Source organism: Teleopsis dalmanni, chromosome 2, assembly GCF_002237135.1.
Source record: "Teleopsis dalmanni isolate 2A chromosome 2, ASM223713v2, whole genome shotgun sequence".
Taxonomy (NCBI): Eukaryota; Metazoa; Arthropoda; class Insecta; order Diptera; family Diopsidae; genus Teleopsis; species Teleopsis dalmanni.
The window spans coordinates 181,696,173-181,711,271 of NC_051847.1; the positions used below are offsets into that span (position 1 = coordinate 181,696,173).

At 25.0% G+C, this 15,099-nt stretch overlaps 2 protein-coding genes across 6 annotated transcripts in view; both read right to left on the reverse strand.

The window, feature by feature from the left end:
- The window catches only part of LOC119676305 (probable ATP-dependent RNA helicase pitchoune), a 1,979-nt gene extending 218 nt beyond the window's left edge, over window positions 1-1,761 (reverse strand). Inside the window, exons 1-4 of the mRNA XM_038087545.1 lie at window positions 1,550-1,761; window positions 1,356-1,475; window positions 422-1,162; window positions 45-346 (exon numbers count right to left, since the gene is read on the reverse strand). Of these exons, the coding sequence (XP_037943473.1) occupies window positions 45-346; window positions 422-1,162; window positions 1,356-1,475; window positions 1,550-1,679 (1,293 nt within the window). The 5' untranslated portion in view covers window positions 1,680-1,761. The remainder of the gene's footprint in view (window positions 1-44; window positions 347-421; window positions 1,163-1,355; window positions 1,476-1,549) is intronic.
- A 1,423-nt stretch (window positions 1,762-3,184) lies between these two features.
- Window positions 3,185-10,349, reverse strand: LOC119681534 (protein suppressor of hairy wing-like). Of its 5 annotated transcripts, XR_005252524.1 has the most exons (7): window positions 10,164-10,349; window positions 7,608-7,766; window positions 7,089-7,510; window positions 6,896-7,028; window positions 6,634-6,824; window positions 3,322-3,420; window positions 3,185-3,277 (listed from the first exon to the last, which is right to left on the reverse strand). XR_005252524.1 is itself a non-coding variant. In XM_038094760.1 (6 exons), the coding sequence occupies exons 1-6, from the start codon at window positions 10,269-10,271 to the stop codon at window positions 3,372-3,374; spliced, it is 1,026 nt and encodes a 341-aa protein (XP_037950688.1). In that variant the 5' UTR covers window positions 10,272-10,349; the 3' UTR covers window positions 3,185-3,371. The 5 variants fall into 5 exon arrangements, 4 of the variants coding, with proteins under 4 accessions (XP_037950688.1, XP_037950686.1, XP_037950689.1 ...); XM_038094760.1 differs by having other exon boundaries at window positions 3,185-3,384; XM_038094758.1 differs by having other exon boundaries at window positions 3,185-3,420.
- Window positions 10,350-15,099: the final 4,750 nt, after the last annotated feature.

Genomic DNA, 15,099 nt, shown 5'->3' on the forward strand with positions numbered 1-15,099 from the left:
GATCAAGCTAGTACCAGCCAGAGGCATTTATTATACAAACTTACATGTATTGATGTAACTGGCAAATCAATGTAATTAAATAACTCATGATGATATTTAACGGACATGCAAGATGAGAAAAAGACCATGACCTTCTTCTTACGATTCTTCTTCAGAAAAGTAAACAGCACCAACAGACGTTTCTCAGATGGGCAGACAATATAACCTTGCTCCAGGCCGCTAACTGTCGCCACATCTTTATTATCATCAACACCAACATATATTGGTTCTTTCTTCAAAGCCAATCTGGACAGTGCATCAATTTGTGCCGTTTGTGTAGCAGAAAACAGCATCGTTTGACGTTTTTCTAAGTATTTAAATTAATTATATTAATTATAATGGAATAAACACATTAAAATAAAATAATTGTAATTATTCTTACTTGGCAATAAATTAATAATTTGTTTTAGTTCTTCTTCAAACCCTATTTCTAGGATACGATCGACTTCATCAATAATTAGGCATTGCAAATTTTTATAAAGAAAATTTGGAGAATTTTGTAAATGATCCAATAAACGACCAGGTGTAGCAACCAGAATGTTAACACCTTTACCAAGCTTTTCGCTTTCTACATGACGATTGGAACCTCCCATTACCAAACCATAAGTGTGATGATGATGTGCCATTAATTCTTTAAGCACCCCAAATGTTTGCATAGATAATTCACGCGTTGGTGAAATTATAATAACGCCTGTGCCATTGCGTGGCATAAAACGCAATTTATAAATAAGCTCAACAGCAGGTATAAGAAAAGCTAATGTTTTCCCGGAGCCAGTTTGTGCGGCACCAACTAAATCTCGACCTCTTAACAAAGGAGGCAAGGACTTTGATTGTATTTCAGTCATATCAGTAAAACCCATATCTAAAATTGCCTTCAATGTTGCTTCAGTTAGTATTCCTTTGAGTGAAGCAAATGAACGATCATTTGGATCACGTTGAGATAATAATTCTTCAAAAGTAAGTGTACTTTTTTCATCATCTTCATTTGATTCTTTTATATCATTTGTGGTTTTTTGTTTCCCAACTTGTGCTACATTATTTTGTTTGGGTTTTTTGTTAACAACTGCTGTAGGTGGTTCATCATCTGAATCAGACATTTCACTGTCTTCATTTATGCTATCACCTAAAATTAAAGTTACGTTAACGAAAAATATAATTCAAGTTATATTTATAAATCATTCTATATCTTCAGTTAAGTCACTCATAATTTCATAGAATATCGTATTAAGCATTAACTCGCTTTAGATAACTCAAATTCGCCTTTGGCTCATCATTAGTTAATGATTTATTTTAGTTTTTTTATTTGTAAAACTTACCATTTTGATTTGATTCATCGGAGTCTAATTCCGAGTCAGAGTTCACGACTTCTATTTGCGATTGCTTTTTGCCTTTTTTTGATTTATTTATAGGCGATATATCTTGATTGCACTCTTCATCTATAATATATATTTATATATACATTATTTTTTAAATGTTTTAGAAAGATTATTAAAGAACATATGAACGTTACCTGCATCCACCGATTGTTGTATGTAATCAAAATTATTTGGCGGTTTCCCTTTTTTCTTAGCCAATTCTTTTTTCATTTGTTCACGCTTTTTTATTTTCTTCATCAAGACCCTTTCTCGTATCGATATCATTTTGAATACTTCTGTTTTTTATTTGATTAGAATAAAAAACAATTCAACTGCAACAATGCTGTATTGAACGCACGTGTTTGCTTCTTTTGTACTAAAATTTGCCAAACAAGACAAATCGAACAAAATTGCAAAACGTCAAACTTTTGTTTTCATTAATTTTATTTGTACTGTACAGAGTAGTACACCAAAAGTACACAATAATTGTTTATTTATTAAAAAAATTTTATACCGACAAATAATTAATGATTTTAATTATTTTATAATTATTTATTATACCTTTATATTTTATTTAATATATAAATATGCGAAATTTTGATTTATTGTCATGCAAAAAAAAATTTAAGCGGTATATGCCAGACTATATTAATTTTATTTGTAAAAGTGGAATTAGTTTACTTTATTTTTATATATATATTTGGATTACTTTTTTAACTTAATAATTAAAAAACTAATTCTATTATATTATGTTTTGTATGTAATATATTAAATGTTTGCAGGTGTTAAATATGTGAATACTATTGAATGTTAATTTGATAGCTGAAATCAATTTAAAATTAATATGCATTTATTTCGAGAATTTGTGCTTATAAATTAAACAAAAATTCCATATATTAAAGAAATGCAAATATTAAAATATTTATTTTAAAATGACCACATAGATTTTTACATGCACAGTACACGTATAAGTCTTATGTGTCAGAACCATAGAATACGTGTATTTTTTGTACGAACATTTATTTTACAGAAAGTTGTTTGTATAAGTTGGCAACTCTACGTTTTATTTGACAGTTTAAATGTGAACAAAAACTTAAAGCGAAAAATGTTAACAATTTTATTAACAAGAAAAGAAAATAAATATTAACTAAAATTGGCTGATTTTTGTACAAAGTTATTTTATAGCACAAATTTAAAGTATGTATCTTTAATATGACACGTAAAGTCATTCTAAATGCCGAAGCATTGTGGTAGATTTAAAATTATTTTCTATGTATTTAAATTAATTTTTTTAATTTTTATTAAAAAATTTTTGTATTTAAATTAATGTCACTAATGAATATTTATTTCAAAAAAGGGTATATTACAGTTATTTTTTTCGTTTGGTTACTAATTGGTTAAAGTTTGAGTGTTCATTAAATATACTAGAAAAAAGTTGGTTACTTTAATAAATATTAATAAAATCAAAGAGTTAATTCCTATTCTGAATAAAACAACGTTTCTGAATAAATCAAAATTACTAATAATCAAACAAAATTTCATTATAAAAATATGTATATATTTATTTTTTTAACAATAAAATAATAGTAAACATATTTGTATTACAAAAAGTAAATGTTTCTTTTAATAAATGAATAATAAATTAATAATGAAAAGTAAAAGGTACCCGAATAATATACATAAGTGCTTTCTGAACACGGAAATTCAAATAAGTTTCGTCGGATATCTATACTTGCTCATGTTTTCTTTTTTCAAAACTTGCTCATTAGATAGCGAGAAATGTGTTTTCAACGACACGAGCAACTTAAGCCACTAGTTTGACAGGTGATCATTTGGGACAAAGTAGCTTTGGTTCATAAGGCTGCAATTTTAACCTAACCAGACTTCTGGTATATTAGTTATCAGGTATCTTAGACTGTTTTCTTACTAGATTTATCCACTTATTGCTGTTTATTTGAGAACACACCATATTTTGCATCATATGACGATCCTGGCAGTGATGAAATGCAGCACCAAATGTATTAATCTTAAAATTAATTATAAAAATCTATAAAATTAATGGAGATAATTTAATAATATAGAGTATATATTTTAAACAATATATTTTTATTTCTCCAGTCTAATAATATAAAATATATATACATATATAATATGTAAAGGAGAGTTATAACAAAATTTATCAATATCAATTTACAGTATTTACGATTGACAATATTTTGGACATTCTTCTATGAATAAATTATATATAAAGTAGTGTTCAAATATTACTTCAATCTATATATTATATAATAAACATTGTACATAATTGTTGATGCGTTGTAAATAATAAATTTTAATAAGGAAAATGTACATAAAACAGTGTAGAAATATTACTATAATGAAATTTTATTCTATATATTACATTATAAATGATACATTTTTATGAAAAACAAGAATGTAAAAATATTACAAACAATTATTATTCTAAAAGTTTTATTTCTAATTTATATAAAAAACAATTTAAACATTTTGAAATAATAAAGCTTTATGATATAAACAATTGTTAGTGATATTCATTTCACTTAAATTTTAATCATATATGATTTATACATTATTATTTAATATATTATGTTGTGGTTTACATCATTATTATATAAAATCTCAAAATATTTAAATCTTAAATGTAACGATGTATATATATATATATATATTCCCAATTAGTTAAATTAGTTACGATATAATTTGAAGTTACGATATAATTAATTTGTAATAATTATTATTTAAATTATTTTTTTTACGTTTTTTAACTATGCATTAAATTGTAGTATATATATGTTAAATAAAGATAAATAATACTAATAAATTATAATTAATATTAATATTTATAAATAAGAACATAGTAACATTAAAAAGTTAATTACATTAATAAGCTTATTTTATAAGCTGATTTTTTATTTATTTATTTTTTAATTTCACCTTTTAGCTAAGGATCTATTAAAAATTAAATAAAATATATTATTTAAATCTTAAATATTAATTAATGTATTAAAAGCTGAGTACATTAATGTAATTTATGTTTATGCATTTATTTTAAATATAAGTTAAGTTAAATAAATTTTGATTATAGAAATTTTATATTAGATCTAATATAAATCTAATATATTATATTAGATTAAATTAATTTGAATTAATGAAAATTGAATTTAAATTAACTATGTATAGTGTATAGCTATATTATAACAATTAACTATATAAGAAAGTTAATTCTTTCTAATATATAATATATTAATATATTAGTTTAATATATTTTAATATTAATATATTAGATTCATATTAGATCTAATATGTTAGATGAAACTAATATTAATTTTACAACATAAACGGAGGATTGGAACACTTATAGGTACTTACAGTATCACTTTTAAATAATAAGAACTAGCCTATTCATCATAGATATGAATGGTACAAATATCTAAATTCATCTGCCATTATTCATACAAATAAAGTATGAAACATAACGTTATAGGCGAGCCTGCCATATTTTCTCAAGTAATTAATTAACGTAATTATATTTATAACTAAAAAACAATTTAACTAGTTACTCAATTTAATAATTTAACTAGTTAAAACTCATTAAAATATTTACTTTAGTTATCGACTATATATAAGCAAATAATTTAATATTTATACAAAATATATATTAATGCTGCAAAATTAATAACTAAATAATAATTTTGTAAAGTATTATATTTAATTAAATTTATTTCATTATTATTATTTTTTTTACATATTCATCACATTTATTTTTAGTTTATTAAAAAATAATTAAAAATTATTATTCTTAATTATTTTTAATTGCTAATTGCAACTTCTGACACTATATAGTGAAAGCCAATTATAGGTATATATAATTCAATTATTAAATTTTATTCCCGTAATAAATCACTAAAAAAACTTATAAAAGAAAGTATTTATTCTAAATTAAAAATGCTAAATATAAAATAAAATTATGCTTGAAACTTATTTGATATAAATTACAATTTTATTTCACTTCAACCTATTGACTAAGGAAATGAATTAATTTTATATACAAAATGTATATCATTTAAATTAATTTAAATTAATAAAAATTGAATTTTAATTAAATATGTATAGTTAATAGCTATATTATAACTATTAACTATATAAGAATTAATTCTTTTGTTGATTATACGAAACATTTAATGCATTTGAAAGTAATTAATTTAAGTAATTGTCTTAGTAAGTAATGACTTAAAGTAGTTATTATCTCAAACTAACTTAAAACTAATGGGAATATATATAAAAGCTACTTTAAACAATGTAGTAATTTAAAGTAATGTAGTACTTAATTATAGTAACTGTATTAGTAAGTAATGAATGATAGTAATTAATGACTAAAAGTAGTTGTTATTTCAAACTAAATTAAAACTAATGGGAATATATATAAAGCTACTTTAAACAATGAAGTAAGTTACAGTAATCTAGTACTTAACTACAGTAATTGCATTAGTAAGTAATGAATGATAGTAATTAGAGTATCTAAAACTAACTTTAAACCAATGAGAACATGCATACACTACTAAAAAAAGTGTAGTAATTAAGGCAAACACAATATTTACATGCAAAATTACAATATTTACAATATATACAATGAAGTGTTACTATAGATGTTGAAACTAAAGTGATGACGTGATTGTTTTAATAGATGTTAAAACTAAGGTGATGATGTGATTGTTATAATACAGTTTACTGCCACTTAAGTGTTTCATTCTACAGTACTGTTATGACTTTTTAAATGTTTTGTGAAACTGAAAATGTAAAAAAATAAGCAATTTAAATTTTTATAATATAACTATAATATAAATACTAAGACACTATAACTATAAATATACTAAGACAATTCCTTTACCATAAATATTCACTATTTGTTAATACATAGATGTATTTAGGTAGAACCTAGTTCTCTAGAGACGCTAGTTCTCCTGTATCTCTCTTTTCGCTAGTTCTCTTGTATTGCTATACTTTAGAAAAAGTATATGTAAAAATATTCACCGGACTGATCTTTACTGTGAACCATATTTGTCGGTGTATTATATCAAGGGCCCGCTTATTTGTCACACCAGTATATAGCGCCCTTATTATTTCACTTTAGCGCCAATGGGCTCCCTAATCTTTTTTTACCTGTTATCTACCCCAATAGGTATATAAATAATTTATTTTGAAATTATTATTTACTTACGTTGTATAAAATTTAAATGTAGCCGAGCAAATCTGACACTTATGTGGACCATCATGTTGCTTGGCATGCAATTTGAGATGGACGTGCTGTATGAAGGATTTCTCGCACATATTACACACATATTTGCGATCATTGGTATGTACCTTTTTATGTCGGTTGAGTACTTCCTTTGTTGTGAAACATTTTAGACACTTTTAAAAGAAATTCATTAAAAAAGTTTATTATTAAGCATATTTTCACGAAATGTATTTTCAATACTTACACTTGGGCATTCATAGGGTTTTTCTCCGGTATGATAACGTCTATGTACTTTTACTTCACGAAGCGACTTAAAGGATTTCGAACACGTATCGCAAACAAAAGGTAGCTCCTTTGTGTGGATCCTTTCATGTATTCTTAAATAATTATAATTAAATTTTAACTTAAATTTAAACAAATGAATTTTGTTAACTTACTTAAGTGTAAACTTATTAGGACATGTTCTCTCACAGTACCTACACACAAACTTAGTCTGTTTGGCTTGGTTATCCGTATGCTCCTTTTTATGCAGCTTTAAACTGTTTAGATCAGTAAATGATGTCTGGCACTTTATGCATTTAAAGTGACCATGTCGTATGGCACATTGGGAATAAGTGATGTGTCGTTGGAAATGGTTGACTCGTACAAACTGTTGTTTACAATATTCACATACGTGTGCCGTGCCTAATATCTTATGCTGATCCAAGTGCAGTTTAAAAAAAACTTTTGACCGTAGGTGATCCCCACATATTTCGCATAAAAATGTATCGTCTGTAAAATGCGATGTGAAGACATGGCGCTCAAATCCAGCGCGTGTATAGAAGCATTTTTTACATAGATTACAAGGAATTATACCTTTCTGTGGACGTTTAAGTAATGGATGTAAGAGTAGATATAATAAATAAGTTATAAGTGGCAAATATATATATAAATAACATATTATTTTATACACTTACATGTTGCAAATTCAGCGTTTCAGCACAACAATAACAAAGACCTTTACTAGCCATACTTTTAGCTTCCTCTTCAAGTGCTATGATATTTTTCGTATAAATCTCTTCACGATTCTTATAATCATTAACGCTTGAGCATAAATCTATATGTTCGATGAGGGCCTAAAGGTTTGTATAAATTAATATATTAGTATATATTATTTATTATGTAAAATTTCAATATTATAATATGTTATTAGGTTGTCCGGAAAGTAATTTCGTTTCTTCAAAAATATAACTTAAGTTATCATACCAAAGCTACATTAATAATGGCTTATTACACAGACAGCTACAAAAAGTCAAAGTCTAAAAGGACAGAATAACAGGGTATAACAATAACAGGGTAAACTGTTACGAAAATAACAGTGTTGATCGTGCTATAAGTTCTGACTTATATACGTACACATTTCCAAGGAAGTGTTTTGACCTAAAGATAGAAACAGTCACTGATTGGGTAGACTCAATATTGTGTACAGAATTAAGAGTAATACTACAATAAGTCACGCTAATATTTAAACTAAATTATGCTACAAGTCTTGACTTAGGTCTCTCTCTATTCCTGAACACATGCCACACTGACACCTCTACAAGAGAATGTTTTGAGTTAGAGATAGAAATAGTTACTAGAAGGGTAGACTTAAATATTTGTACAAAAAGGAGAGTAATGCTATAATATGTTACTGAAATATTATTTGAGAATATGCTACAAGTCTCGATTTAGATATCTTTCGCTTTTAGAAGACACTTATAAACGCACACATTTCCAACGAAATGTTTCGACTTAAAGATCGAAACAGTTACTACGAGGTTAGACTCAAATATCTGTACAGATACAAGATATGAATTCTATAATTTGTCACGATATTATACTTAGGTCCCTTTCTCTTTTAAAAGATATATACGTACACGTTTCCAAGAAAATATTTTGACTTAAAGATGATAACAGTCACTAAAAGGGTGTCTGTACAGAAAGAAGATATGAGTTTTATAATATGGTATGATAGTATTTACGCTAAATCATGCTACAAGCCCCGATTTAGGTCCCCATCTCTTCTTGAAGACTTTCAACAATTCCACACTTGCAAGTTCCCAACAAAATGTTCTAAAGTATCTTATAGTAAGTACAAAATAGGTTTATTAATGTGTGAATAATTAAGTTAAATAGAATTTATTATCTATTAATATAAAAAATACAGTTTACGTGGTGAAAAATCAGAAATAAGATATAAAACTTTCATGTTTTATTAGACTATACAAGAATTAAAGCTTAACGTTAAGTTCTTGCGATGGCAACAGTTACTAGGAGAATGACTATCATATGGAAATAAGATGATACAGGTGAAGAATGAAAATTCATGACCACATCTCTGCATATCCTGCCAAAAGGTATGATATAATATAAATTTCAAATAGTTCAAAAATGTATTTTTCTCTAACAAAGGTAGATAGATAGATAAATATATTGAAACATTAGTAGACTCGAATATATTTTAAAGTTATGCCAAGTATAGAATAAACTCAAGAATCGTGGAGTACTCCTTGTTTAAAATTACTGAACAATTAAAAAATTTAAGAAATAATATTACTACAAATATTAGTACCACGTCTGTAAGACTTGAATTCACTAAAACCACCATTCCAAGCTTCATTTCAGTAATCAGGGGAGAGCGATGTGAACATATAGGCTTTATACCTAGCGAGCTAGATTCATCTAAGTCAGTATTATGTCTTATATTTTAATTAATATTATATAGATATAGATAAAATAGTTAAATATAAAGATCTACATAAAAAAACAATTTTGGATTATATTCTGTGGTGCTTTTTTTTTGTTTGAATAGAAAGAAAAATAATTAACATTTTAATTAATTATTTTATGCCATTATTGGATTTTATGCTATTTTAAAATTAATCATTAATATTATTATTAATATTTTTTTTAAGAAAGATAACAGCACAGTATTAACTAAATGAAATTAATATATGTGTGTAATTATATAATTTTTATATATTAATAAAACTATAATTTTACAATTTATTTATTTTTTTTTATTTAAAAATATTATTTCTTTATTTTAGAATTTCTATTTCGATCTATATTAAAAATAAAACGACACACCAATTAAGAAATCTTGATTCAATATATTCTGGACGCTCCCTACGACTACGTATAGAATTATAATTTCCATAGAAATTTCAACCTAACCTCATTTTAAAAAAAAAACTTTATTTTACACTATCAAATTATAGAGTTTAAATTATTAATATAAATAAAATAAGTTTTTAGTAATATATATAAAATTCTTTTGTATAACAATTAAGCTATATTTAACTATAATTATATTGCAATAAAACATGTCTACAGTCAATGTCTGGCAATGCTGTACCTACAACCGCTATTTAGCTGCGTAGCTAACGGTACCGCCATTTTGTGTACTTATATTTGCGCATTTTACTATTGCGCAAAGGAATAGAATAACTTTTCATAAATAATGAATTAAAAATATTTACAGTACTTACGTTTTTGCGATGATAATATAATTGACATAGTGGACACTGATGGGGGTTTCTTAAAATCAAAGCTTGTAGTTTAACATCAAATTTACTAATATTGCTATTGTCGGCCATTTTAATTTAACAGTATATTCTTTAACAGTATATTGTATGCAATATATTAGTATTCTTCGATAATTGTTCAATAAATGACTTGTTTTAAACGAAAATTTACAACGTTAGTATTAAAAAGTGTTTAAAAAATAAAATGATTCCACAGATTTATTTCACGTTTAGAAAACACAACCACTTTCGTACTTGGCAGTAGTCGAAATGAAGGTTATAAGCAAGCAATTTGTTGTCAGGCAAAAAAATTAGGCTTTCGACTTCGAATACTACACTGTTATATACTATATGGAGGTTTGCCGCGATTTCGAATAAGCATTTACTACTTTTTTGTAATTAGAAAATGATGCATTTAAATTAAATATTATTATTGAATATTTAAATACATAATTCATGATATGTTTATAATTAATTATTAATGTTACATTTGCATAATAAATTATTATATATATATATAATTATTAAAAACAAATTGTATATATAGTTTACATATTAGTATACATATTAAAAATTGTAAAAATAATTAGATTATATAAAACTTTTAATAGTATAGTAATACCAGGGATTATTGAAAGATATAGATGGCTAAAGTAAACAAAAAATTTGTAAAAAATTTTTAAAAAGATTTTGATTAATTATATTCTTCTGCTGGAAGAAAATTAAAAATCAAATTTCTTCTTTAAATACTCTCCATCTCATTTAATGGCACTTAATAGGGTAGAAGAATGTAGATGCGATCACGTTCATAAATAATGCATGCTAGGTTTATGTATGAATAAGAAGTAACTAGGGGTCAACTGGTTCCAATGTGTTGCGAAATTTCGGATAGGGCACTAATTCAAAAGAGAAAGATTGAATAATATCATTTAGCTATGAAAAAGATCATATTAATCCGAGTTCAGTTAAGTCATAACTATTTGCAAAAGTCAATCCTTTTTGTCCGAATAATAAACGAAAGTCTGAGTACCTCTTCTCCATTATAAAGTTGTCTTTATGTTGCCTATACCGGCCATTTAAAAAATATTCAGTGTCATGGTTGGAGTAGAGACACCAAGGCAAGGGTTAGGTTTTGTAAGACTTCAAAGGTAAAAAATTACAATTTAAGGATATGATTACAGCAGTGAGGACAAAATATTCAGCCACGAATTTGTTGCTAATATTATTACTTTTGAACAAAGCTAGTTATATTTTTCCACCAACGAAAGCTAACAATCCAAATGGATGATATATTTGTTTCATGATGTGACACCATAAAGCTGTATTAATAACGTAAATCTATTAACATTAAAAAGGAATCCAATTGCAATAATGAATTCATCAAATATTCTATAAGTTGTAGTGGTTAGAATTATATTGTTCGAATATTGGAATCCCCAATATTATTGAATGGAAAACAAATTGGTAGGCACATAATCCCTGGTCCCTACCAAAAGAAATTACATTGGCATTAGACTTGTTATTAAGAGATTAAAAAACATTAATAATTATTATAATATAATTTACATTAAAATAAAATCTTGTATTTGTTCAAAAATATAGAAATAACAAAGGAAAAATATAAAATTAATTATAAACATAATTTAGAAATATTTTTTTTGATATATAACTCAATTCTTAACACGATAACATTATTTATTAGCAATTATATTGGTCTCTGTTGATATATGAATTATTTTTAAAACTTATACACACGCGCAAATGCACCTTTGCGGTGTTTCAGTTTTATGTTCGAATTATGTGCTTAGCAGCCATCATCATAACTTGTTGTCTCTTTCTTTAATAAAAAATTTATTTTGAAATATTTTAGTTATAAAATCAATTAAACCAGCTATTTAATATTTATAACTTTTGTTTCAATTCCCTAAAACTAAAGCAATTGTGAAATTGTGATTTACTTAATTAATTATTTAAATATTGCTATTAATATAATTATGTTAAGTATTGTTTTGTCTCTTTCTATTGAGTTGCGTTGTTCGAATTTAGTACAGTTAGCGGTATAAAAAAATTAGAATGCTGCCACATAATTGATAATTTTTTTGTTTTAAAAACAAACTGAAAGTAATTGGAGTTACTTATAACAATTATTTTAATAACAATATAAGATTTATATTAAAAAGCAGTATTACATTTACCGATTTCATCATTTTATGTGAATAAAAAATCCGCAACGACTATATATGTTACATATATTGTAGACATTATTTATACGCATATATAAAAAAATTGAAAAATTTATTATAATAGTTTTTATTATAAACCTTCTCCAAATTTAATACTTTTTCCGTAGGGAGCCAGAGAGTTATACAAAAAATTTTCTTTAGCTCTTTACCAAGATAGTTAGTTAATAGTTAACATGAGAGATATAACGTGATAACATGATAGTACCAACTCTTGTGGAGGTAACAATTCTGCAATATTCTTTGTTCTTTCGTGGCATAACATTGGACATAAGTCAACATTTTACACGTAATTAATGTCTTTACTAAGATTGTGTTTTCATTGCAATTTAATAAATAATAAAGTATTTATCTAATATTTCTCGCAAAAAGTCTCTATCTTACTGCATTGACCATAACAATCAGCTAACGGGTTTCGGTCAAATGCAGAACTTCGCTCCAGACACCTCTGCTGCGTGCTCACCTTCTCCAGTCTCGTGACAGTGTACCTCTGCGCCTTCTTTCTTCGATTAACTTTTCAAAGACATCTTTCCTGAAGCTAGCGAAGCCGGTTAATTTGCTGAATTATATCAATATCATGATAAAGGCCGTATAGCTTGTAGTTCATTCGGATGTGATAATCGACGCTGACTCTTACAAGATCAAAGAGCTTACGAAGTACTTTTCTATCAAAAATCTTTCTATCTTTTCTTTTATTAAAAATAATACATTTATTCTTCATATTTCATTTCAAACAATAAAAAATTTTTTTTTTCAAATTTTATATTTAAATATATGATTTTCATCAACTAATTTCATTATCTTTTTTATACACAACGAAATAAAATAAAAATATAAAATTATGAACAACAACTAAGTAATTCGTATATTATTATAAAAATATACTTTTATAGAAATGAAATTATATTATATTATATAAAAAAAAAATAACTTTAATTTTAAACTAAATTAGTACTAAATTTATACCTCATAAACAATTTTGCTTACAATTATGTTTTAAATATATATATTTATATATATATAAATTATTAAAAGGTATATTAATAATATTAAAGATTCGCAGCAAGGTTTGTAACAGAAATTAGTATACATAGATTTGTTTATGAAACAAATAAATATATGTGTTGTTGTTATTACGATTAAATATTAAAAAAAGGATATTATTTTTAACAAAACAAAAATATATTTACTATAAAAAATTAATAAAAAAAAATTAATTTAAAAAAGATATGAAGATTTTAATTGCAACTTCAATTGATTTTGATGATACAGTTTTTCTCTTCTTTTAGTGAGAACTCTGTTAATATTATATTTGAATATAAACTTATATAGCAACCTTTAATTAGCAATATATTTATTTTAAAAAACACAAATATGTATAAATTAATTGAAAATTAATATAATAGAATTATAAGACCAGCTTATACGGTTACTTTAATTTAGTTGTTTTTATATATGTTATGTTTTTTTTTAAATTATAATCAATCAATAGATATAATTCTAATAATTTTAACAACGTAACAAGTTTGTAAAACAAAATAGATTCTACTGAAGCAAAATATAATTATTTTTCAATTAGTCTAAATTCTTGCTTTAATAAAATATTTATTTTTATACATCATTGTTCAGCACTGATCCACAAATTTTCAATTTTTATTCTAATAGTATCATATACTTAACATTAATTTCCTTAAAATGGTTAAGAAAATTGAACAAGCAAAAAACTGAAAAAGAATATAAATCAATCGATCTGGCTGGCTTTAAGCCATGCGTAGACCAATTGCAATTGGTCCCTAGCGACACCAGATAGAACTAAGCTTACCTACATTTTTTAGAAGGCGTTTTTTTTTACTAATCTAATGAGTGCTTGAAGCTCTATAGCCGAAACAACACCAACAAATCTTTTTTAAGGTGTATTTTTATATCAGACCTTAGTAGAATTTAATTCCCGTGTATCATAACAGAACTAATGAATGCATTGTGCTATCAGGGCGATCAATATTAACCTATAGCTCTTACATGAAAAATTTAAACAATTTTTAGTTAATATATCACAATAATTCTGCTTTATAAGGCCAAAATAAACCTTGCTTCCTTTAGGACAAACTGCATCGACAAATTTAAATTTTAACGGTTATGCGAATAATATAAAAAAATGAAATAATTGTTAATAAAAAACAATATCTAATTAAATTACTAAGGTTTTCTTAAAAAACATTTCGTTTAATTCTATAAATACATATTTTTAATTAGTGCTTTAAATATTATCTCAGTTATTCGAAGTTTTGAGCATTTTCTCTAGTATTTGGCATTCTAGTATTTATTTAAAAATGTACGAATATTCGATGTAGATATTCGAACATCTAACGCACATACCATCGAATTCGAGTAGACTCGAAGTAATCTTCGAACGCTTTGAAGCACTAATTTAAATACAATATAACATATATGATATTGTTTAACTAATATTTAATATTCTTACAAAAAACATTAGAATAATAACTTATAAAATACATCCACTACCTCTCTTTCACTTCGTATATAAATCATTAAATTTTTTTAATGCGATATGATTTTTTAGATTTTTTATATTATTTAAATACTTTTATAATATTCCAAATTTCTATATTTTAGAAACTAATATAATATAATTATTTTAT